Source organism: Eleginops maclovinus, chromosome 6, assembly GCF_036324505.1.
Source record: "Eleginops maclovinus isolate JMC-PN-2008 ecotype Puerto Natales chromosome 6, JC_Emac_rtc_rv5, whole genome shotgun sequence".
In the NCBI taxonomy this organism is placed as follows: Eukaryota; Metazoa; Chordata; class Actinopteri; order Perciformes; family Eleginopidae; genus Eleginops; species Eleginops maclovinus.
In genome coordinates, this window is record NC_086354.1 from 17,855,519 (window position 1) to 17,881,691 (window position 26,173).

General features: G+C 39.3%; 1 protein-coding gene across 1 annotated transcript in view; it reads left to right on the forward strand.

Moving 5' to 3' along the window:
• Positions 1 to 26,173, forward strand: part of b4galt2 (UDP-Gal:betaGlcNAc beta 1,4- galactosyltransferase, polypeptide 2) — a 125,995-nt gene that overhangs the window by 88,039 nt on the left and 11,783 nt on the right. The window contains exons 5-6 of the mRNA XM_063886315.1: positions 10,900 to 11,087; positions 14,808 to 14,930. Of these exons, the coding sequence (XP_063742385.1) occupies positions 10,900 to 11,087; positions 14,808 to 14,930 (311 nt within the window). The remainder of the gene's footprint in view (positions 1 to 10,899; positions 11,088 to 14,807; positions 14,931 to 26,173) is intronic.

The following is a 26,173-nucleotide window of genomic DNA, read 5'->3' on the forward strand; positions in this document are numbered from 1 at the left end:
CTCTGCCTCTAGAGAGTGCCCCTCTTGTTTTTTTTTTTACAGCATCAGTGTCTCAACCAGAGCCCCATATGTCTCTCGGAGCAGGTCTAGAACAGCAGGTCAAAGCAACAAGCCACAGCAACCATCTGGCCCCATATTTTTTCAGATTGTAAGGTTGGTTTGATTCCCTGTGTCTCACTTCCCTGACACTCTTCTTTGGCATGCCCGTGTGTGTGGGGGTGTTTTTTATACAAGTCTGCATTTTGTCTGAGTGACACATACTGGCCAACTCCTTCAGGGCAACTCTAACCTTTGCTGTCAATACTCCTGGCAGCCACTCAGTCATAATCATCATCATTTTTTTCATCCTCACTCCGTCAGTCTTTGGTTCTGTTTTTCGGTCTGTTTCCGCGGTTTGTGACCCTCTTCCTCCGTGGCTAATGCTGTCATTTCAATTTATTTGGGTTCAATGATAGTCCTTCGCTTCCCTTCTCTCGCTGCCTGAAGCTGTCATGTCAGGGTGGCTGCTTACTGTACACTGATCTGTCACTCTGTGGTCTCAGTACCACACATATAATCTAATCGCAGCAGCATACTTATTTTTTAACCCCCCAAAAATGTATATTTACTTGACTAGGCGACATGATGATTGATGTGAACACCTTGCACAGTCGATCATAATGTATTTAATACATTTCTAGTGTTATTTCAGCTTTGCTCTCTTAAAACTATTTGGCCTTTCAAACTTTTCGGTACATTTGAATGAATAAAGCCTTTACTTTTGATGCATCGAAAGAGAGCATATTCATTATTGTGAATTATCTCACTTCTTTGACCATTTAATCAAATTTTGACACATCTACCCAAGATAAGGAAGAAGGGACTTTTTATTTCCATACGGACATCTTGGCCAGGATTCTTGCAATAATCAAAACATCCCAGTTTATATTGGAAGAGCTGTCCTGCGCTTATTTACTCAAAACAAATGACTTGCCTCATTGTTTTAGTACAGCAGAGGAGCATATCATCACCGACTGTTGTGTTGACGTTGCGATGATCTGCGTCTATCGACTATACCGGGGCAGAAAAGTAATTGAATTGCCCGTCGTGGCCCGGCCTTTCGCTTCATTTGGGAGCTCCTCCATGTCCGGATTGCCAGAAAGTCATTATAGCAAATTAGTTATTCTGGACCGACGCCAACACTGTCACGCTCCTGCCTCATCACTCTTTGTGTTCGGTGCCAAGCTCTCATAAAGCAGGAAACATGCTGCTGCTGCTGCGAGAGTGATTGAAGACTGTAAGGGTATAAATTAGATATACATGGCCTGGTGTGTGTTTGTGTTTCTTTGTGTGTTTGTGTGCATGGTTGACTGCAGGATCTAATCAAGCTTTGATGAGCCTCCTGTTTCCCAGGTGGCGGGGGAATGAAGGGATCATCATCTTTTATTAAGAACGCATGGCCGAGTGCATTTAGTCACAAAGGTTCATGAAGGCTCTAATGAACGCAATAGCTCTCTTTCTCATCTTCTCTCATTTGTCGTCTGTTTTTCTTCTAACAGTTGATGTAGACTGTATCTGTCAGGAATGAGAAATTAATATAGGTTATTTTCTACATTTCAGACACTTAAACTGCCACTCACAATCCAACTGAAGACCATAAGAGAAGAAGTTAAAAAGTCTGATATGTTGGAGGAGATGCTAATGTTAGCCTATACTCTTAGCATCCAGGACCCTCTTCCCACAAATTCTGTATAACACAGAGGGTATTGTTATAATTATTGCAACATATTTAAGATATTGGCCATAAAGATGTCTGCCTTCTCTCTAATATAGTGAAACTAGATGACACAAAGATCTCAAGAAGCCAAAAGAATACATTTGAAAATTTCAGAACCAATTTCTCTACCCAGAAATCCTGACCAGGTTACTTAAGATAATCCACAAACATGGTTGCAAGCAGCTTTATGTGGGGACTATATTCTTTTGTCTGGAATTCACACATACAACAGGCTCATGTTCAGCACGAGATGTAAACATCCTCCTTTGAGCTGTAACGTTAGCTAACTCAGAACTTCCTGTCCATGAGTAGATGCATCCTTCCTTTTGCATAGTAATACGGCTGAAGGGTGTGGTTCTGTAACAAGCCAACTGATATCTAGTATATTCAGGAAAAGGCAGATATCTCTATGACCAAAATATGTCCACCAACTCAATAAAACCCTCTAGCTTGATAAATAGCAGGTAGAAGGAAAACATTTGTATTTTTGATTTTGCGGCTACTTGACGGACCTGCTGTGTCTATGATTGCTGAGCTATGATTGGGCAATTGCGGGTCGTTGGGAGGTCAGCTACCTTTTCCTCCGATTTATTATGGTCATACGCCCACACAGGAAGCCACATGCAACTCAATCTCCATTAAGTGAGATAGGGTGAAATCTCTCTTTGACTCTCCTGTGGCCTCTCTTTGAGCGGGGCCAAATGATAGGATGAGAGGCCCTACCTCTGTCTATCTGCAGGAGACTGATAAACCCTGACACACACACACACACACACACACACACACACACACACACACACACACACACACACACACACACACACACACACACACACACACACACACACACAATGCACTGACATAAACACAATACATTCAAATACACACACACACTGACTCGCTTTCTGGTGACAATCATTCAAGCAGAGCTCTGGCTGGGCCTAAATCCATCTCCATGGCAACAGTCCATGTATATTGTGAATGTGTGAGTGTGTGGACGGTGACCAGGAGAAAGTTAGATGTTCATCACACACTCTCAACGAGGGAGCAGCGATGGATTTATCTGATGATACTCTGATATGGCTGATAGGGTTAATTGGTTTGCAGAGGGCAGAGGGAGAGACTGACACTGACTAGATTACTGCAGACACACCGGGGAGTCTCCGCCAGAGAGAGAAAGAGGAGAAACAAGAGAGGTAGAGGACGTGTAGAGAGGTGGAGGAAGATTTACCTTTTTACCTTAGGAGTAAAGGAGAAATCATAGGATCCTTCTCTTAAGGCTAACTTGTTCTTTCTTGCTTCCACTTTTCTTCTTTCACATGAAAATTGTTCCCCCTTCAACATCTCGGAGGTATTTCTAGATCATGTAATGCACCTCCAGGAGATTACAGGAGGGGTGGCTTCTATAGAGGAAATACAAGAGTATACAACGTGGAAGTCGCTTAAGACTGGTGCTGTTGAACCAAAGGTTTCTTATTTGGCAGCTTCAACTCCTCTCATTTGAGTCTCTTTCTTGGATATTTCTCCTACTTCCTCCCTGGGAGGAGCTTAGATGTGAAAAAGGGCTACAAGCGAGGGAAGAGATGAGACAAGATATCATAATAAAACGCACATAGTGAAGAGAAGAGGGCAATTATCAAAGATGTTAGGTATGTCTAAGGTCAAATAATTTGGATACCTAACATTTGTATTTCCTTAAAGAGGCCCTATTGATTTTTGGGGGGTATTCCCTTTCTTCATTTAGAGTGTTTTATAGGTTTTTGTGCATGTATCAAAGTTTTCTCTCCCACACAAGAGGTTGAAAAGGGTTGCAAAATAAAGCACTTTTTGAGCATACACGCATGTAAACATGTCACAGTAGAGGCACAAAATACAGATGTGAACCTCAAAATTAAATGGGGGCCCCTTTCATTTCTTTCTTTGTTTTGTGGTTTCAAGGCCTTCAGGAATAGTTAACCATATCTCAAGATCTTTAAAAGCACATCGAATTCACCCCAGATATTTTGTCGTAGGTCGTAGGTTTGTTAGATTGTTTGTTTTGTGATCAGGATGGCTCAGGTTGAAAACAAGAGACGGAAGGGTTCGGGGTTGGGCAAAAATAAAAGCGTTTATTTCGTAAGAAACGTGCAACCCGGCACTTCCAGGACGGGCAAGGCCAGGACGGGGTGTGTCGGCTTCCCAGGACCCAGCCTACTGCAAGACAGACCAGAACCAGGTTACCAACATGTTTTATATTAACTGACTGATTACCTGATTCTGATCAGCTGTCTGGTCTCCTGCCGAGCCACTCCCCTCACCCCAGCCGCTGGCGCTCTAACCACACCCGGCTGCCACAGTATTATATTGAAAGCCCAAATAACACAAAGGTTGTATTGTTTTATTGACTGCTGTTTGTTGCATCTCACTTTCCTCTCATTTCCTGTCATCTCGTTACTGTCAGCTCACTAATTAAGTCATGCAATTCCTCAAAAACCTGCTGTTTGTAGCTCATGTTTTTGGTAATTGAGAAATAGAAAACACCATTAAATTGTTTGTCCCCCGAGAGAGTGCTGAAAAGTGTAATATTTTACTGAAAAATATCCCACTCAGTGCATGGATTGGTCGCAATTTATTAAAGAACACATTTAGGGATTGTTATCAAAAAGACATGTGTGTGTAAACAGGAAAAAGCAGATGTTCATGCTCAATGATGACCGAGACAATTTTGCCATCTTGCTTTCTCCTTCTTCTTCTCTTTATCAGAAAATACATTTTCCAGATGAGTTAATTTAATGAATATATCTACATCATCCGAGTGTTAATAGATTACTTGTATAAATGTATACAAATTCTCCTCATGCAGGATACAGATATAAATCCCAGTGCTTCTCAAAGATGCTCCACTCCAACCATCCACTCTTTGTTGTTGATGCGACACGACTTTTCGTATATCCTGAAGCTTTCCACAGTATACTTAAACCTAAAAAGAAATACCACTTAAGATGGCAGTGGGGAGTCCACAGATGGGGAGCTAAAAAAGAGGAGGTCAACCAGTGCTTGATAAATGACTCTTCATTTGCTCAGTAGGAGTGGAAACGGCTCCAGTTGTTTGTCCTAAACACCCAAGCTAAAGTGGTTTCAGTGTGGGTGGGTTTGAGGATCAATGTTACTTTCCACAGAGCCACTTTGCTCTTTTCCACATAATTCAGAAAATCTGATCGCAATTGTTTTCAATCTGTTTCAACTTCAGGCCTGTTGAGATGGCTAATTGTGAAAGTCACTGAAGTTGATAATCAGCTCCAGATGGTCCAACCCACATCACAATAAACTTTCTAAGCCATTTTTGAAATATTTTATTGTCAGGATCTAAACACATGTTTCTTTCTGCGGCATCCTGCCTCTCACACACCGTTGGACACATTACAGGTAGTTGACAAAAACCACAACGGGAGCCTTGCAGCCACAGTTTCCTGTAGTCAGTCATTGAAGCGCTACAATAGAGCAACTGGAAATCTTGATGGTGGATGATGAGTGTTTTCCATTCAATTACCCAACCCCTATTTTCTCAGTCAGCCAGAGATTCACCCCAGTAGTTTTCCAGTCAGCACTCTTGTTTTCCCAGCTGCTGCCTGCACCTTATCCCAGTTATCAGCTGAGAGGTGATGTGTGTCGCTTAAGCCTCCGTTTCTCAGCTGTATCTTTAGCTCTTAGTTTTGGTCTGGAAGCGTTGGTGTTTTGGGCCATTCTCACAGCTGTATGAGTGGGATTTAGCATGAATGATCCCAATGTACACTTCCTTGCCCAGCAGCGAACAGAAAACTGACAAAATTAGCAACTAGCATGTGAACATAGACAAGCATTTAGCCGCTGAAGTGACAAGCTTTCCCTCAGGACTTGGTGGACACCAAACCAGATCTGAACTAGAAGTAGATGTGACTTTAAGTGACCTGAAGCAGATAATAATAATTGTGTTGTTTTGTAACTGCTGATTAGGCAAATGTTTCTTAGCATTTTCGCTATATTAGCATAAGTATGTGTTAATGATATGATGTTGTGCCACAAAGGGCCAAAAATCATCACTAAATTTAGCAGGTTTAAGGGTACATTGAACAAATGTAACTGTCTATGCCTGAAGTATCAGCCCACCATTTCTTTCTATTATTCATAAATGAAAAAATGATACACATTGCACTAGCGACAGCATGTCTGGAGCTTATTGTCTGAACTCTAGCGATCCTGGTAAACATTTATTTTTAACAGTATTCCTGCAGCGAAGGCCATCTTGGAAAACAAGATATGTCATTGTTACGGATTCCTGTTGTGAAAATGACCATTGTTGGTACGCCGCAGGAACAAGTTGGCCTGAACAAACTAAAGGGTTGATGTGCTGGAGGTTTATTGATATTTTCCCCAGTTATCCGAGAGCTAAAGAAACCATATTTAGAGCACACGCATACTTGTCATATCCGTCAGTTAACTCATTTACACAAGGCTGAGGCCAATTGCTCACATGCATATGCACTGCATTATAGGCCCAGCCTGATCGAAAACTAATGGAGCAGAAATGTCCTTGAAAGTTAAAAGATGGCTGTGAAATTGCAAATGCTGAGCCAAAAAACCGCCGTCCGCTAAATTGAAGTACCCTTTCCGCATTTACCCTGTCAACATGTAATTTGTTGATTTGACAAACATTCACACATGAGCAGTTTAGCCATCCCCTGTGAGCCACTGTATGCAAATTGTGCAGGGCTTTCCAGTGCATTCTGGGTGCAAAAAATTGGAAGACAGGTTTTGGTCAGGAAACACAGCCTAAAGCTAGAGGAGAGGAGAGCAAAAAAAAAACAGAAAATGCAGCCGGCAGCAGGGGGGGAATGCAGAGTCCACAGAAAACACTGCGTCAACAAAATAAAAACAAGCAATATCGAAAAAACTCGACAATGGAGTGGTGAAAAAAGACTGGTCTGCACACAGAGGATCACTGAACTGACCTCCTCTACATGGCTTTTTGCCAGTTTATATTGTAAGATAAAAAATAATTGTATATACTTTAATTTGAAAAACAACACTTTGTAAAGACGAGATGCTGGGAAAGAACGAGGGCTTGGTTTTTGTAAAGATATATTTGTATATATTCTAACTCATCTGTAAGGACGGTCAATAATCTCTTCATGTCTCCTGCTTTCCCTGATTCTTTGTTAGTCCTTCATTGTATTTCATTGTGTCTACACACAAAGAAATATAGGTGTTTTCTAAAAGAGATAGAAAACATGTCTATATTGATTATAGCTTGCAGCACAAAAGAACACTCAATAAACCTTTGTGATGAAAGTTTTTGCACAAATACAAAGTAGTTAGAGGTTATGCTTAAAGAGAACTGTCATTCAAAAGATAACAAACGATTCTTCTAACTTTTCCTTTCTTGCAGTAACCTTCATAAGAAACTAGCTCCTTTTTTCTATTGTGTGTGAAACTCACACAACACTCTAATAATTTAAATTGTGTTGCTGCAAACTATGCATGGTCAAACTTTGTAAAGAAGGTATTATATATAAAATACAGTAAAATAAGAAAAACCTGCCACAAACTGAAAGTTTTACACTGCCTGGCCAAAAAAAAGGTCATACTCTAATATTCGTTGGACCGCCTTTAGCTTTGATTACGGCACGCATTCGCTGTGGCATCGTTTCCACAAGCTTCTGCAATAACACAACATTTATTTCTGTCTTGCATTCATTTTTCGCCAAGATCTTGTATTGATGACGGGAGATTCGTACCATTGTACAAAGTCTTCTCCATCACATCCCAAAGATTCTCAATCGGGTTCAGGTCTGGACTCTGTGATGGCCGATCCAAGTGTGAAAATGAGGTCTCATGCTCCCTGAATCACTCTTTCACAATTTGAGCCCGATGGATCCTGGCATTGTCATCTTGGAACATGCCCGTGCCATCAAGGAAGAAAAAACCCATTGATGGAATAACCTGGTCATTCAGTATATTCAGGGAGTCAGCTGACCTCATTCTTTGGGCACATAACGTTGCTGAACCTAGACCAGACCCACTGCAGCAACCGCAGATCATAGCACTGCCCCCACATGCTTGTGACCTTTTTTTTGGCCGGGCAGTGTATCTGACCAAATGGTTACCTAAATTTAAGATTTGAAATAATTGACACTGTTGACAAAAACCTCAAGAGGCAACTTAAATAGACATATATGTAGTTATATTATACACGGATATTCTTAAGAGTCTAAAATTGTTCAGGTTTCACTAAACCTGTTTATGTTCTGGACATATTTTGTACATTATTCCTGAGAAGCACTGCATATACTAGTATCGTGTGATAGATTGATTTTACTGTCCTGAAATATCAGCTGTAGGCCGACAGTGGCCATATGTTGCTCTCCTAATCTCATATGATGTCGTTCCATCCTACTGAATAGACAGAGGAGCAGCTGATTTCCAGAGACTCAGTGGATAGGAGATAAGATAGGACTCTATTTATCCCGGAAGGAAATTGTTGTCCCAGAGTTACAAAGGTACAATAAACAGAGCAGCATAATGATAAAAGTTACAATTGTAAAAATTAAACTGTACACTATCAGTGCAGTAAAAAGAGCAAATTAAACAACTACAAGAAACATATATGGTCAAATAATTAATGTCAAAAATTGTACAGTGACAAGCAGTATTGGAATAGTAAAAGAGGAATGATATACAGGAAGTGGTTGTGGTGACGATAATGATATTTATATTGCACAGCGGTGGTGTTTCAGCTCTTCTTACCAAAGGGATGTGTGACAATAGATTTATTTGTTACCTGCACAAGGGATTATGCTCTAAAATCTCAGGTATTAGTGGGTTTACCAGGGGGATTATGCATTGTACTTGAATCACGGTCGGCCTCAACTGATAATGTACAAGTGTGGAAGCAAGTGTACCCCTTATTAAAAAACGATCCTGCACTGAGAATAAGACAAGCAGCAGATGCATTAATCATCTCTGATGATCTCGGTGCTGTCAAAAGTGGGTGGTTTTCCCTGAAGGCCAAGGGATATGTGACTGCATGAAATATGTAACATTAGTTAATTGTTCTGCTTTACTGTATATCCTGAAACATTATTTTAACTGGGTCCTCTTTTTTTATTATATGAGAAATGAAGCTCACCACATGGACAGAGTCTCATCTATATTACCATGGAATCTTTTCATGGCGGGCACTCGAGTCTTGCATATTTTGCATAAGGACTTAACAGAGTTCAACGAGCCAGATTTGCATGAACATCTACATTACAGTCATAATAATTCAATAAGCTCAGTGTTCAGTGTGAATACAGCAGGTTTCCTTATAGTTCGCAAATAGCTTTCAAGATAGCATACAGTCATAAATCCAACCAGTGATACAATAAAACAGTCCTACAATAAAATAGCAATTTTATTAATATTCAGATTGTTAGTTTTGTCCGACCAACAATCTATAACCAAGAAATATTCAGTTTACTATCATAAAAGAGCAAATCCTTCCTTCACCTAGGTGGCTTTTCTTCATCTTTTAGCGACCTAGGTGATTCCTTTTCCTCACAATACTTTGTGATTTATTCCCGCTTATGCTACAATGCATATAAAGATTTAAAATGCAGTTGCTGAAGGACTTTAGAGGCCATTTGTACTGTAATAAATGGACTAGTTATACAGTAAGTGAACACAAATGTTTCCTGAGGGGAAATCGCCCTGATGACTCAGTCTGTTAATGCATGTATTAGGTACTGACAGTACAAAGGGCTTCAATTTATAACTCCCTCCTGGATAGCTCATCTCTGTCTCTCTTTCCACTTCCTGAGCTTTCTGGCTGTACTTTTTATGAAAGGAAGAATAAATTCAGTGACTATATGAAGGAGATGGACTGTCAGCTTGCGTCATAAAAGTATCTGCCAAACAGTGCTGGGTTGCACAGTGGTTTCATTCCTGCACGCTGACCTCCCTGCGGTTTGACAAGGATTTGTTGCGCTAGAGCTCTGCCGAAAGAGATATAAAATAAGTTGCACATTATTAAATGTTTAACCGTCATTTATATTAACCTAAACTATTTTGCTCCGCTGTGCTGCTTGGCAAGAATGCATTAATCTTAAGCCAAAGTGTTGAACCTTTGCCATGCGGAGACTGGAAAACAGTTGCGCTTAACTGCAGCAGTCGGCTCTCTTGAGGTCAATACAAACATTAGCTTGCACTGCCTGTAGAGATAAATACAGCACTGCAGGCACTAAATACTCATGTTCAATGATGCCCTGAAACGGAAGTGTTGTGCCTCAGCGTGTGACGACGTGTTTTGCTGTGATTAAAGGAATATTCAGATATTTTCTCAGCCCCGATCATTTTATAATTCTGGCCCTTCTGCGTACACATCATGGTAGTTATTGATTTTGAGATTGGAGAAATATTACCCATGTAGTAATGATCAGGGTTGATCATATTAGGCCTGATGTTAGATGTATTCAGACACAAAAAACATCTCATAAAAGTGAAATCGAAATAGGAGGCATTTTGCAGATATAACAACAAATGGTTGAAACAACGGGACTTTGTTTTTAAGGTGTTGAACTTTAAAGTCTCAGAGGCAGATGTGTTTCACTGTTTCAGGCTACTGATCTTTTCTTGGTGTAAATAGATATCAGTTCATACTGGATTAACACAGAAAAATAACACCTTTTGAAGTGAGCCTGACCTCAATTGGTTTGGTCTGACTCACATTCTCTTTGTTTACGGCTATTCTGCCTGTACCGTTAAATCTTGTGGTTCTTACTTCCACACAGTATTAAGAAGAAAGCATTGGATTTTGACTGATTAATTACTTTCCTGCTTATTTAAATGCATTTCAATGACCTCTTTAACTTTCACACAAGTCTACATTCAGCCTTAAAAAGTGGAAGTGTGAAGGTAGATAATGAACGTTACAGAAACAGAGTTATGTAATCTTTCTTTTACTTAATTAAAGATGTTATTGATGTCACACATCGTGAATTTGTGTTTCAGGAGCTCGCAGATTCCAAACTGTTATTTTTCATGCAGTCTTTCAAGCAGATGACATGTCCTGATGAAGCCACCTTGTTTGCCCTCTTCATCCATAATGCAAGCAACTAACTCATGATCTTTTTTATGTTTTTTTGAAGTTGGGTGAGGAAACCTTCAACCGTGCCAAGTTGTTGAACGTTGGCTACACGGAGGCTTTGAAGGACGCAGAGTACGACTGCTTCATCTTTAGCGACGTGGATCTGATCCCGATGGATGACCGCAACCTCTACCACTGCTACGACCAGCCGAGGCACTTCGCCATCGCCATGGACAAGTTTGGCTTCAGGTGAGGAGATCGCTTTCAGCTTTGCGTGCAACCAGGGAGCATTAGATTAGATTAAATTACAGTTACTTTACGAAACACAAACTTGGAAATTGTTTGGTCACAGCAGCATGAAATAAAAATTAAAAAACCTAAAAAATTAAACTATAAAAATATACATTTTGACAGTAGGTAATCCACATAAACAGTAAAAATACACATATCAACAGTGAAATATATATATATATATTATACTGTATCTATAGAGTATCTATGGCATACACAATATAAAAACATGGTACCAACTTCCTAGCACTAAGTTTTTACTTGCTATTTACCTAAACAAGACACTCGGGAGCATTTCAGTTCAGCTGTTTAATAGAACATGGGATATGGTATTTTTCATTAAATAAATATCAAGGAAAAAGTCACACACAAACGCAGCTAATAAACACACTACAGGGAATTGTACATCAATGTTGTACGTAGTTGCAGATGAGTGCTGCAATTGTTATCTATATAAGCTTGCACTTTCTTGAATATAAATATGTATAATTGCAGACTTATGTGTCTAACAAAAACAATTAGAGTGGCCTACAGTCTTAGATCCAATAGACAATAGACAGAGCAGTATTTAATTTGACTGAATCTCATTATACTTTGAAATCCTTTTCTGAAACCCAAATTAGCATGAAAATGCATCCTGTTTCACTGCTGCCAATTGTATCTGGTCATACTTCTGTAGTTCTAACAAGAGCCAATAATACGAAGCGTATCTAACAAGTCTAGGCTACAGCTTGTGCAAAGACCCTTATTAGTGTTGAAAACTGTCTTCAAAATAATAGAGCTGCTAAACCAACCTGTTGCTGAGCAAACTACTGCAGCTAGAATCCATTATCTGAGTGTTTTCCATGTTTTATACCAGCAAGGCACTGGTGTTTGATTTATGAGAAATTTACCTACAAGAATCAGAAAACGCTATTTTCAAAACAATGAATAAAACATAATGTTGGTATGAGGGAACACCATGTTCACTAGATTTACTGTCCTGGTATTTGATGGTTTGAAAGTTTGACATTGTACGTTAATTATTTGTACCTGTACTTTGGGAAAAGACACATTTTCAGTGATCCCATTTAATTTAATACACACAGTAAAAGGATAATATGCACATTAGAGTTGAAACTATTCATTTATTGACAGAAAAATAATTAGATAGTTTCCCTCAGAAATGATCTCTCAACGTTTAACATGTCCAAGCATCTCAGTTATTTGGGTTTTTCTGCTTTTCTTTGGTCCCAAACTAAATATTGTGTTTGTTTCAAGGTATTAGTAGAAAAGGAATTAATAGAAAATGTAGCTGGATTGCTAATTGCATCCTTATACACAAATAAGAACAAACGTCTACTTGATTTGTTTTTTTTTCCAGTCAGAAGCAGAAAGAGCTTGAATGAAGGTCAAGAGTTTCCTCATGAGAAAGCATTGTTGAAGAATGCCTTTTATCAAATTACAGTGTAAGCAAAAGAGCTGCACAGTTCAATGCATCAACACAGCACTTCATGGTAGCATCCTGCTTTAGTTTTATCCACTCCAAAAGCTGTCAATTCACGAGAGTTATCCTACTGAGTACTCCTCAGGAGCTGCGCAGGTCCCTGATGAAGTGCTCAATAAGCTAATGCTATCTGGCAAAAAATACAACACCAGGTGGTTAGCACGTTTGTAGCTCACATTAGCAATGAATCAAAAAACAGTTAAGATGTTTCTGTGGAGTTAAAAGGTCAAAGTGGTCTGAGTCAGTCTACCAAGATTATTTTACGTATTTGAACAACTAGGACGCTAGCAACAAAAAATAACTTATTAAATGTGTAATTGAAGGTAACTTTTGGCAGAGATAAAAGGTAATATTTTCAAGACGTCATTTCAAAAAGACGACCTTAGCTACTGTCAAATGTAAAAGCACTATAAGTTGTTTTTGTGCTGAAAATATTGCCAGTGAAAGTCAGGTCACATTAAGTGCTGTTCCATTACCTTAGCACCTCACAACACCTGGCTGCTCTCTCAGGAGAGAGGGTCACCTTGAAATCCATTTCACAAACACATTTCATAAATGATGCTCTTAAAGGACCTTACACAGTGTATTATGTTGTATTACCTTTATATTGTACAGAATTCTGTGGATGTTTAAACACTTGATCCCTGGGTGAGCACATTATGAGTGTGCTACAGGCCATTTGCATATTTACGGAGGGCACATTTATGCCTGGCCTTGACCTTCTCCTAGCAACGTTAGCACTTTGTTCAGTGAATTACACTGGTTAACATGTATTTTAAGAAATGTAAATAGAGGCAATATGTGAAAAATGACATTTGTGAAAGGAACTAATGCAGCCATTAAGGAGAACTAGATGCCAAAAAAAAGTTTCTACCTGTTAAGGAGGACATATTAAAACGTGGTTGGTTAATTTCAGAAGGTGATTGTATTCTACTACTACTACTACTACTACTAATACTCTATAGGCAGAAACACACACACACAAACACACACACACCACCCTAACCGTATTGTTGCTGGGAGAAGTTGTGCAAAAACATATGGTCTCATTACTTTCTTCTTGTCATCTTTCAACAGGGAACTGTCATACTTTTGACAACACGTACTCTCGAGTTTATACACACATGTACACACACACGCACCAGACACACATACACACACACACACACACACACACACACACACACACACACACACACACACACAAACACACATGAATGAGCCTCTGGTTAGAAAGGAAGCAATGTCTTGACACTCGCAGCTGATGTCCGTCCCACTCCACTGGTCTCAAGACTTTTGAGGAAAAAATTAAATGCCTGACCGCCTTCTTTCACACACACACACACACACACACACACACACACACACACACACACACACACACACACACACACACACACACACACACACACACACACACACACACACACACACGGCTACTCTTTTGCATTATTTCACTGTTCTCTCTGACTTTCTGTCTTTCCTTTATTTTATTTATTTTATTCATTTCCTATTTTTCTCATCTTCATTTTCCATCAATTATTTTTTGTAAATGACCAAAGCAGCACTTTGGAAACTTCTATCATTAATGCTATAAATGTAACTTGGTTTAAAGCTGGCTGTTTCCATGCTCCAGAGGTCTGCTGTACAGTGATGTAGGGATAATGCGGTCACTTCATAATGCATTGAGCAGATTATAAATGGATGTGGATTATCCATTTAGTGTAGAAAGGCGCCCATAAATGATCAACTTCAAAACACATCTAAGACATGATACATTAGGAAGAGATCTGATCAACACAGGAGGGTATTCAATTGTCCACCATGGTGTCTTTAAACGCCACATATAAGAAACTTCATGGATTATTTCAGATTAACATTAATTATGACGCTTGCCCATTCAGGGTCATGGTTGCTGTTGAGTCCACATTTACCATAAACACTGTCACTGCAAAGAACATTAATTTTTTTAATATAGTGAAAGGAATATTTTAATTGGTGTCTCGCTTTACCCTTGGGAAGCTTGAAATACGTTTTGACAGAAAGGAATTTTTTCAACAAATATTAAAATGCATACATTTTTCCGTAAAGAAATGCATTTATTTTTCTCTGAAATTCTATTTGTTTAATCAGACATGCAGCTGAGCATCTGAAGGTTTTATAACTTCTCTTCTTTTCTTTCCCTCCTGCAGGCTGCCATACGCTGGCTACTTTGGAGGAGTTTCAGGCCTCAGTAAAAAACAGTTTCTGAAGATCAATGGCTTTCCCAACGAGTACTGGGGCTGGGGAGGGGAGGACGATGACATCTACAACAGGTAAGAGTGGAGCGATGTAGCATGAGCTGTTGAATCTGCCCTTGATTTCTTCACTTATACGAATTAGCCTCCTTCAAACTAATAGATTGTTTTTTAATTTGCCAAATAGTTTAATGAAAGTTAAACTTCACTAACAGCAAGATGCCATCTGTCTGGGTTATGTTATAAACTCCCTGTCAGACTCTCACACACATTCATATGATATCATATGCACATTATTTCAGCCTCCACTGGCAGTGAAATCTAGTCCCTGGACTGTAAGTGACAGTGAAGTTCTTGGTGGAGTGGATGATTTATTATAATTGTTCACTGAAGGAGAATTATTAGCAAATAAATGAACCTTTTGAATCACTTCAATCTGCGTTTAATCACTCACTGAAGTTTACTAATAATATAACTTTGGGAATGTGCAGAAATCTAATCTGATAGAGGATTTCTGTTTGACAGGATGACGGAGAGGTGACTAAAGACTGCTTAAAAGAACCATTTACAGTACCATTAGTTTAATTTATCGTCGATTCAGATGGTTGTTTGGACTGAAAACTGTTAAATTACCGGTGAACTGATGATCTGACTATTAATCAAATTTAAAATGCAGAGTCATGCATCTCTGCTTGTCAGTACACAAACGAAAATAATCATGAAAGCTAAATGCATTAATTAAAATATTAAGCATAAGACTATTAAAAAGTAGACGACTGAAACATCGACACAAGATTTAAAAAATTGCAAACTGTAACTTCAGATTTGTTTCAAGAGGAAATTCATTTTAGTCACATAAACAGACCCATTTGCATTCAGAGGATCCGTCTCGAGTACACTAATTATAAACACACACTCTCACACAGCAGGACTGTTCTTCACAGACAGAACCCACTCTCCATCTTTATTGACTCTATTCTTCACTGTCGTTTTTATTTTTGTATTTTTCTCTCTCTGTGTCCCGCTGTCACTCTCACACTGTGAAGCTTATCTTTGTCCTCTGTAATGGCGTTATAAGAAAACTGAAAAAAGAGCATTTGAAAATTGGTGTTTTTGAGAATGGAGTGTGTCAGTATACGCTGTTCTCAGAAGATTACAGTTGTTTGTCAGCGTCTGGCAAGATGTGATAAAGAGATATATGTGTGATTCACTGAATGGCTTTCGTGTGTGTGTGTGTGTGTGTGTGTGTGTGTGTGTGTGTGTGTGTGTGTGTGTGTGTGTGTGTGTGTGTGTGTGTGTGTGTGTGTGTGTGTGTGTGTGTGTGTGTGTGTGTGTGTGTGTGTGTGTGTGTGTGTGTGTGTGTGTGTGTGTGTGTGTGTGTGTGTGTGTGTGTGTGTGTGGATCTGTGTGGATCTGTGTGTGTGTGGATCTGTGTGTGTGAGAGCAATTACGTGCCCTAATGATGACAGATAAAGTGAAACCTCTAACTTTTTATTGCATGATAGCTGAAGTAGGTCATAGATGCTATAGATTTCCCTCGAGATGTTTTCTGCAATTGAACTGAGCTATTTAAACTGCTATGAAAAGTGAAGTGACTTGCAGAAATATAATTAAAATTCCACTTTCAAAGCATTTACTTTTACAATTCAAGTGTACCTGATTTATTTACCAAGAATATATATTAAAAATGTCACCCTTAGATAGAAAATGGAAACCCAAACAAACAAAAATCGGACATTTTTCTTTTTAATCAACAACAAAATATGTCTTTGAAGTAATATGTCTTTCTTTTGTAGTTGTTTTTTACTGAAAGTGGGACCATGTGATATTAAAACGTTTGCTGAACAACGGAAATACTGGCTACACGAGGCACTTACAAGATAATGGCTAATTGAATTTCCTTTCATTTTCCAAGAGTGTGTGGGGTTAGTTGCCTTAATGATGTCAGTGGGGCATCCTGTTGGCGTGAGATGCCATCCGTATAACCACTACAGTGTCCCTCTCCTTCATTTCCTCAGCTCTTCGTTTTAATCCTGAAGTTTTCAAACTGTGATACACTTATGTTTAGATTGAGTGTGACTTAAACTTCATTATCTCTGATGTCCATCAGAAAAAAACAGTGCTTAGAAATCAAAGGGAACTAACACTGACAGATCTATCTATCTTTCTGCGTATCTGGTTTCAGCAGTGGCCGAAACTCCAGTGGTGCAAGAACTGAAACACACAATGTGATGTATTGAGTTTTAACAAGGCTTTGAATCTAATCCCGGTTATAATAGAAACAGGATTGACTCAACACTAACCCTCAATTCTCTCCTTTTTCTTTCCATGTTTTCTATTACAAACTGAGGTCTTGAAAATCCCAAAGTCAATCTCATAATAAATTAATGGGAAAAAAACAACAACATTGGCAGAAACAAGCGCATAAAGCTGAGCAAGAAGGTTCATTTTAGCTTTACTCTTAGACTCACCCTCCCACCATCCACCCTCGCTTTTCAGGGTTGGCTTGTTTTTAAGCCTTTCACAGAGCAATCTGAAGGGAAATGCCCTTGAAAACACACGTTGACAAGCTGTTGGAAGAGGACATTGTGTGGAAAGGGCTGTGTTGATGTAACTGAGGCTATACAAGCAAGCAGAATAGTCTCCTTCTCACTTTTGAATTGTAAAAACGTTTTGGTTGTGTTAATGGTTATGGTTCAAAAAGAGGTAAGATATCTCAATAAAAATGGAATGGATTTCCATGATGGTGTTACAGACATTCATGGTGAAAATGGGATTTGTCCTCACAACTTTTCCTTTTGTGCCACTAAGGGGTTGATGTGTGTGATTTTTAGTAAAATGTCTCAAAAGCTATCGGACAGGTCATCTTGACATTCTGTACACACATTTGTGTCCCCCCTCACTATCATTTGCTGATCATCTGATGTTTCAACTATTGCTACAGTAGGATCGTTGGGGTGACATGGTAAATGCACCATAAAAAACACTTTGTGAAAGAGGAGAGACAGTTTTCTCGAACCGCTGACGGAAGCAGCTAGACGACGAAGAGGGGGCACATAACAAGAACGAGGTGGGTCGCTAGCAAACACCATTATGCAGCACAGTGCAGTTGAGGGAAGAAGAGGTTCAGGAAGGCCAAGTGGAGAATAGTTGACGAACAGAGAGGTGGTGAAGTGCATGAAACTAGCAGAAGATCGGGATGTGTGTAGACAGGTGGTGATGTCATCAAAAATGCCCCCGCAGGCTACAGAAGTAAACTGAACTGACCTGCTACAATCACCTCGTAGTTGTTTCCAATACTACAGTCATAAGTACCAGTTAGCCAATGCTAGCTTTCTTTAAGTACTTTATTTTACATTTAAAGCATAACTTTTTTTGTGATCCCTCTGATGTAGAAAAAGTTTTAACAATGAAAGCTGTATTAGCGTGCAGTGGAGAGGACAGAGTCTCCAGCTGAGCGAGCTAACAGGCCAGCCGGCTCAGTCTCTCAGGACTCATTGAAACAACTAGACCAGGCGAAGATACAGGGATAGAGAGATAAAAGTATAGCTATATATAACAGAGAGTGGGGAGCTTGTGAAAACTGCCCACTTTTTTTTCTCTGGCGTTAAAAGGTAGCAAAGTTCACAGGTTTGAAACGTGCAAGCATTCTGGCGTCTTGTCGTAGAGTTCTTGAACGTGATACCAAATCTCCACCTGTTCTGTCTTTGAAAGCTCTGGAGAAAAAAGAGCATCAACTAAATGACTTTTTTACCTTCTTCTTCAGCTTCTCTTTCTCACTCTATTTTCCCTACTCTCTGCCCCTCTAACTCTGCACATCTCTATTTATATCTCTATCTCTACTTCACCCCCAGCTATTTTCCTTTTTGTGCTGGTTTTGATGCCACAGAGCATGGCACGGCCACTGCCTGAAATGGGTCCTGCTTGATTATTGCCTCCCCGAGGGAACTTCCTGTCTCTGCTGCTCAGTGTGGCCTGAGCCTGTGGCGAATAGGATACATGCCACTTACACAATTGCTAGTGCCACTTTAACCCACTCCCACCGCTGTCTAGAAACATTGTTGGATGAGAAGAGAGAGAAGCAGAAAGGGGAAGGGGTTTCTCTCTCGCCTTGTCTGAACTTGCAGAAGTGGCCTTGGGCAGAAACTGTACCTGTCCCAGGGGCCTCCATGGCAGACAAGACTTCAACACAAACACTCCTCCAATGCACCCTCTCTTTCTTCTTTGCCCTTTCCTCCCTCTAAACCTCCCAGCGGTGGCTTTAAACAGAGCCCGAGCCAGCATCATGCACACATGCAGTCGCAGCACAAGGACTGCAAGTGCTTCTGTGGAGCCTTGACAATGTTGTTAGAGTCAGGATATTTCTGGCTTAACACGTTGAGGATGCTGAGTCTTTGATGAGTTCAATTGCAGCTTCTGTTTTTTGGAGGTTTCCACCCTCGGGTCATTTCAGAAAACACTTTGGAGTGTCTGAAATCTCATGTTAGATCTTTCTTCCTCCTTTTTCCTGGATGCCTACACTTGACTCGCCATCAATCACATTATATGTTCCCGTTTTATGTGTGTGTTTCTCTCTTCACTTCATTTATAATGTGCTCTATTCGGCCATTTTTAAATAGACAAATGCAAGACACAATGAAAAACTAGGGTGGATCAATATCTAAAGTATTGAGAACCAGTATATGTTTAAGTGGTTGAGGTCAATTGGGTTTTCAAAGGTAACATTTGGTCACAGTGCATGTGTTACTGAAGAATAACAAAACAGATCCAAAGCTCTGTGGGATCTATTCCAATGGCTTGTAACCTATCCAGTGACCTGAAGTTTTTCCTTTTAATTGATATCCCCCCTACATTAGAAGGGGCTAGATCTTTGAAGTGTTCAAAACCAGATACTTACAACTCTTTCTTTCTCTCATGCTCCCTCTTTCCTAAATGTATCAGAGGGCACAATATTGAGGGATGCACTAATAGAAACATCAAGTACCACAAGGCAAGGGAGGCATGGAAAGGTGGAAGGTGCTCAGGAACAAAATGAGAAACAAGTGCAGGGATTGGACAGGGAGAAACAAGACAGAGGGAGGTAAAGGGTGAGAGAAATAAAGCATTGAGCTGCAGGTATGGTCCGGGAAAACAGCCGCTGCTGGTACATGACACCCACATGTTAGGAAGCGCTGCCAGAAACTGACCGAAAGTCATAATATTCAGATTTTTACTGGCAGACAATGAAGCCTACCTACCTAATATTCAGTGAGTGGAAACTCTTGCAATCTGCCATTCTTCTAAAATATATTTGCCTTTAGCATTCAGATTGACTGATGAGTCATCCATGCTCATGTCTCTGAAAGAAAGCAGCTTTTCAGATATAATTTTTTTTTATGTCAGTGTCAATGAACAACCCTATTTTATTAAAAGCATGCAATCAGTTTGTGTCTAAAGAAACAGACGACAGGCCATTCGAAAGTGTGTTGCTCTGTTTAGCACCCAGATGTGTTCCTGCTGAGATAGAAATCTGCTCTCCTGCTCACCCCCACACACCTTACTTTCTATTACTTTCCCTCTGCTGTGCATGTTATAGCTTCTTCACACACCACCACCGTCATCATCACCACCACCCACTCCTCCTCCTCCTCCTCCTCTTCTTTTCTCTCTCATCTAATTTCTCAGACTTAACTTCTATTCCTCCTCCACTCCATTACTCTAATGCAATTAACTCCACTGGTGGGAATAAAAGAGGAGAGCTGGAGAAATTCCTGATAAGTCCAATCCAATAGGTCTATGGTGCGTGTGTGAGCAGTATTACAGACCATAGTAGTTTGGACACTGATCTGGACACACACACACACACACACACACACACACACACACACACACACACACACACACACACACACACACACACACACACACACACAGTTCTCCGACTCCCTTTTCATGGTATATAATATTAATGGTGAGATTTAAGGGGGCTGAGGTTCTGGACAGTAGGCAGTTTTAAGGGACCAGTTACCTATTTTTTTAAGTAGACAATACTAACAAGTCTGGAGCCTTTCAGAACAAAGGAGCCTAATCGTATATACATTTTAAAGCCTTAAACATATCGTCCTCATAAATACAGTGCACTTCCTTTGACTGCTTCACCCAAAAGGCCACCCCGTGTTTCAACAGTTGACTGCTTTTAAAGAGATGCAGCAGCAGCAGTATGAAATGTTTGGTTTGCAATAGCAATTGGACTTAACACCTATCTTATAAAGTGTGACCTTTAAAGAGTGGGCTGACATCTTCTGTCTGATTTAAAGAGAGGTAATTGCTGGATTGAATTACATTGAAAGGCTTAAGCTGCAATGATTAATAGCATCAATACTTGGTTGGCTTTAATGAAAATCCTAAGGTCTTCAAAGTTTAACTGTAACCTCTTGCAGACAGAATAAAGGCCTTTCCTTTTGTATTTCCTTTGATAGCTGAAAGTCATCATGTCACACACTTTCAGTGACTACAACCATCTTCCTTCTACATATTGTATATATACAAATCAGACGAAATACAAAAATCAGTCATAACACATAGCTTATGCTATAATTATAATATTAATCATGTTTTCTTTGGAGGTTTTAAGATGATAACACAACTCACTCCCGGTTTGAACCTTGAAACCTCATCTATTGAAGTGTGGCCTTGAAAATATAAAATGATAAATGTTTATCGCAATTAAAATAAAGATAAACTGAAATGGTGCATTATTTAAATTTATTTTTTTCTCTTTCGAATTGCTGCATTTTCCTGATTTATTTCAGTCCACACAGAGAGATGCTTTAGGGAGGGGTTGAATACGCATCGTCACTAAATTCCAGCAGGGGGTGACTCCACTGATTGCAAAACAAAGTCTGATTGTATAGAAGTCTATGAGAAAATGGCCCTACTTTTTGCTTGCTTTTTTATCTCATAAAACGTTTACCTAAACAGATATAGTTTCAATGGTTATAGTTGTAATTATTCTCTAATACGTCATGATGTTCATTCCCATAATTATGGTCCCATTTAGAGTATATGTGTGTGTTTGCCTGATATATATATATCATGGATTTAGTAGCATGGATCTGTAATCCTGACCCAGAAAATCAGGGTAACTTCTGCCGAAATGTTATTTTACCCTACTGCTCCAAGTCGTATTGACTAGATTCTCAAAAAACGAGTTATAAAATGCTTGAGGGTCCCCCACAGTAACAAATTTCACAGCATCCACCCACCCGCTGTGTTTCAGTGGAGGTGGCTTTTCTTATGTGTCGGCTCTGGATTATATACATCACACTGGGGAACACTAAAGCTTTCCATCCTGCAGCTCCACTGTATCCTCAGTGTCCCGTCCCTTACATAATATTCACACTGCGCTGTCACGCCACGTTACTGCCTACTGCCTGTCAGAGGAGTACAAAATAATGACTGCACTGATGTGTTGTTGGGAGTGTGTGTGTTGTTGCTACATTTTTGTTTTGGTCAAGGACACAAGTCTGTGCTGTTCACAGGAATAAAGAGAAGCCAGTTGGTTGGTTACTTCACAGCTCATTACAACACACACATATGCATATACAAAAGCACACAGACCTACAAGGTCACAGCCAAAGTGGATGTTTTTTTAGACAGTTTTTGTCTGGTTTCAAAGTGTCCCTCTGAAACCAAAGGAACCCTATTAGACCTAACAACCCTGAGCTTCAGTTATCAAACAGTATGTGAGTGTATTAGAGCATGTGTGGAATAATAACAGCTTTGTTGTGTGTGTGTTTCTTTTGTGTACAAGAAACTTGGACTTGGCTTTAATAATCATGCAAAGTGTCATATTGACACATGATGAGATGGAGAGCCAGTGCACCCTCAGGGAGGGTTGAATGAGACTTTCAAAGAGCACTTTTTAAATGCAGGCAGAGATGCAGAATTGTAGCAACGATACCGATTTTGTAAAAGCTCTGATGATGTTTAACATAAGCAAACACACTCTGATCAAGATATGTTTGAGAAAACCGAAAACTGCTTCCATTTCCTCTGAAGATTATTCCATCAAACTCCAATATTTGACCACACTGGGGATGCTTAAGAAGTGTTACAATCTAGATGACCATCCCTTCAGAAGCTTTAGCTTTTCAAATTCTAAAATGTGGTCACGCAGACTTGAAAGTGCTTTAATCATCTCACAACACAGACTATTGATTCCTTAATGAACACATTTGATCTTCCAGTTAAAAAGACCAAGATCTGAAATGTGTGTTTTGGCTCAATCTGTAAATGAAGTCAATGCAGACAAGCCCTACACATGCACAAAAGGGGATACTAAACCATCAAAGGCGACCAAAATAAATATTATGTAGGATTTTATTCTTAGGACTTACTGTTGAGTTGCAGTATTTCTACGCAGTGGAAGTACTTTTTATGATGATCTAAGACCAACCTCTTACACCACTGCAAAAGCCTAATCGAAAGGCAAAACACAGCCAACAACAAATAGTTGAAATAGAAGAAAAAAATAAACAAATAAGATTGCTGATGTGCTCTTGAATAGCTTTAACTAAATTTGGTATTTTGAATTCATACTGAATCTGATGAAGACGGACGGATTCATATTTCTAGCTGATATCACCACAGTCAAGCCTCACACTCTCTGCAGGGCAACGGCACAAAGCAGATTATTATAAGGATGCAGAACTGTGCATAATGCATTACTAAGCTCACTGCACTAAAAAGCTGAGGAAGAGAAGGAGTGGGATGGCTAGCTCACTCTCACTCTAGCTCACATTATTTGCACCATAATAAATCTCTAAATTATGCAAATGCATGCTTGCTTTCATGTGCACGCGCATACATACTGACAAAAGCAACCTTCTATGCATGTGTCAAGTCAGCAAAGTCACTGGAACATGAGAGAGTGGGAGAGAGAGGAAAGATGTGTTATTTAGTTTTCAAATGAATTTATTTATGGGAGAGTTGTTTTTATGGAGTTTTGGTTTTGCCTCTTACGGGTTGTTGTGCTTTTGACAGCACATGGCTACATTCTGGTATTATTTACATTTCACTGGTTTGTATAGCAGAAGAGAAGAGTAAAAAAGGAACGAGGGGGAGCATAAAGAGGAAAAGGAAGGTTTAAAGCAACAAGCATTGACTTGAAGGAAAGAGTTAGAAAGAAATAGCAGAGGAGAAGAGTATGAACAAGCAAGAACATAAGCTGAAAAGGATGTGTGTAAGAAAAGACACACCATGCTGTCAAACAGATAGAACATGTAGATTTTAAATAGAGTTTTGCATGTTTTATAATAATGTAACTAAAATAGATCGCATATTGTGTTGACACAACATTACGTAGCGTACAATTAATATTGGCCTACAAAGATGCTTATACCTAAATATAAATAGACACGTATGCACAAAGGGATACAGAGATGCACCAGCACACACAAACACAAGACCTGAATCCATGTACTTACACATGCAAGTATACATATTAGCCTAAATAGAGAGCTATACTTAGCTAAGCTTAATATAAAGACTGGTGGCACGGGGGGAAATAGCTAGCCTCGCTCTCTCAAAAGTATAAAAAAGGGTATTCTAAAGCTAAGTGATTGAAGAAATAGCATAACATTTAGCAAAATACACTTACATGAGAAGATAGACACGAAATTCATTTTTGTACAATAGTTTTGTAGCTAGTGCTAGCTGTCTGTTAGCGCAGCATAGCAAGAAGTCTGGAAGCTAACTTGCTGTAGCTTCTGTACACATTTCAAAAACATGATACCCAACACCTCTCAATCTGTAATTTGACATATTTGGGAAATTTGTTCTATGTTAAAGTTGAGGAGGCATGTTCACCAAACAGGTGAACTATTCCTATCAATAAGTTGCTGCTTTCCAACAGCTTCAGTGAAGTTAAATGTTTATTTTTCTTAGAGTCTTTATTGTTTCTTTTGCTTGGATGTATTCACACTGCCTTAACCTTAAACTGTTTTCAATCAAAGGGGTTTCAAATGCAGCTGCAGAGGCCTGTAAACCTGTAAACCCAGAGTACTGTATTTATCCTGAGAAGGGCAATTCAACTTACCCAGTCTATACACATACCTTTTTAACCATGCTACTGCTATTAAATGCTTCATCCTTGACCTCCTAAAATACCAACTATTACCTTTTGATATGCTTTAACATTTTGTATCTGCCCCAAAAAAGAAGAGAAGTGGAGATACGAAGGGAAACGAAAGAAGAGAATATAAAGCAATTATGAAAAAAAGAGAGACAGATGTAAATAAGTCCAAAAAGGAGAGGTGAGAAGATGGCTGAAGACGGAGGAGGCGAGGCTTTTTAAACATAGGATAGACGAGCAGTTGTTCAGGAGCAATATCAGGCATGGGTGCTTTTTAAGAGAGACTAGACGACTCAGAGCATTGCCGCAAATAAAAATTCAGTACACACATGCTCTATCCTTTATATCATTGCAGGTATGAATGCCTCTGTTAACCCCTGGGTTTAACTCAGGCTTTATGTGGAACAGATCCTATTGTTTAAACCCACACTCCATTTGTTGTAGCATTAGATATAAATCTCTGTGTAGACTTGCCCTTGTATTGCATCTTAACGGTAATACAACTTTGCCACTGTGTCTCTGAGTTGTGCTGTTATGCTTTGTTTAAACTGAAACTCACTGCAAATCCTTGCCTTTCTCCCCAGCTGGTGTCCGCCTCTCTAGTTGAGCAATGTGTTTCTTTATGAGTCTCTAACCATAGTTCTTTTCTACTTTTTTGTTTTCAGTAAGAACCAAAAGGGATCTCTGTTTCTTTGTGCATTTTTATGAAGTATTGTTTATGTGACTTCACTTTTGGGGGGCCTTTGTGATATGCACTCTTTAGGGCAAATACAACCATAAGAGGGAATGCATTATTACTAAAACACCAGGAGCATATACATATATATCTTTGGTGTTATTATGTAGCGTTTTACAGACATATCCTAAATCCGTACAGGTATAAAACCACTGATTTACATTTAAAGCCTTGCTTGAGGCAACATCTTCAGAATTCAGTCATGATTTTCAGCTCTTTTCATGTGTTGGACTATAACAGGAGCTATTTAAAAACATCATCTTGGGCTTTTTATTTTTGTAACAGTTGGTTTTGTGAAGACCAAATAATTTATAAATTAATTAAAACTAAATTACCATACAAAATGCTAATGTTTGTTGCAGCCTTAACATTTGCCCGATCATGATGGCCGTTTTTCGCTGTTTCTGACATTTTATACACTAAATAAATAATGAGTTTACTTGAAAAACAGACATATTTATGGATAATGAA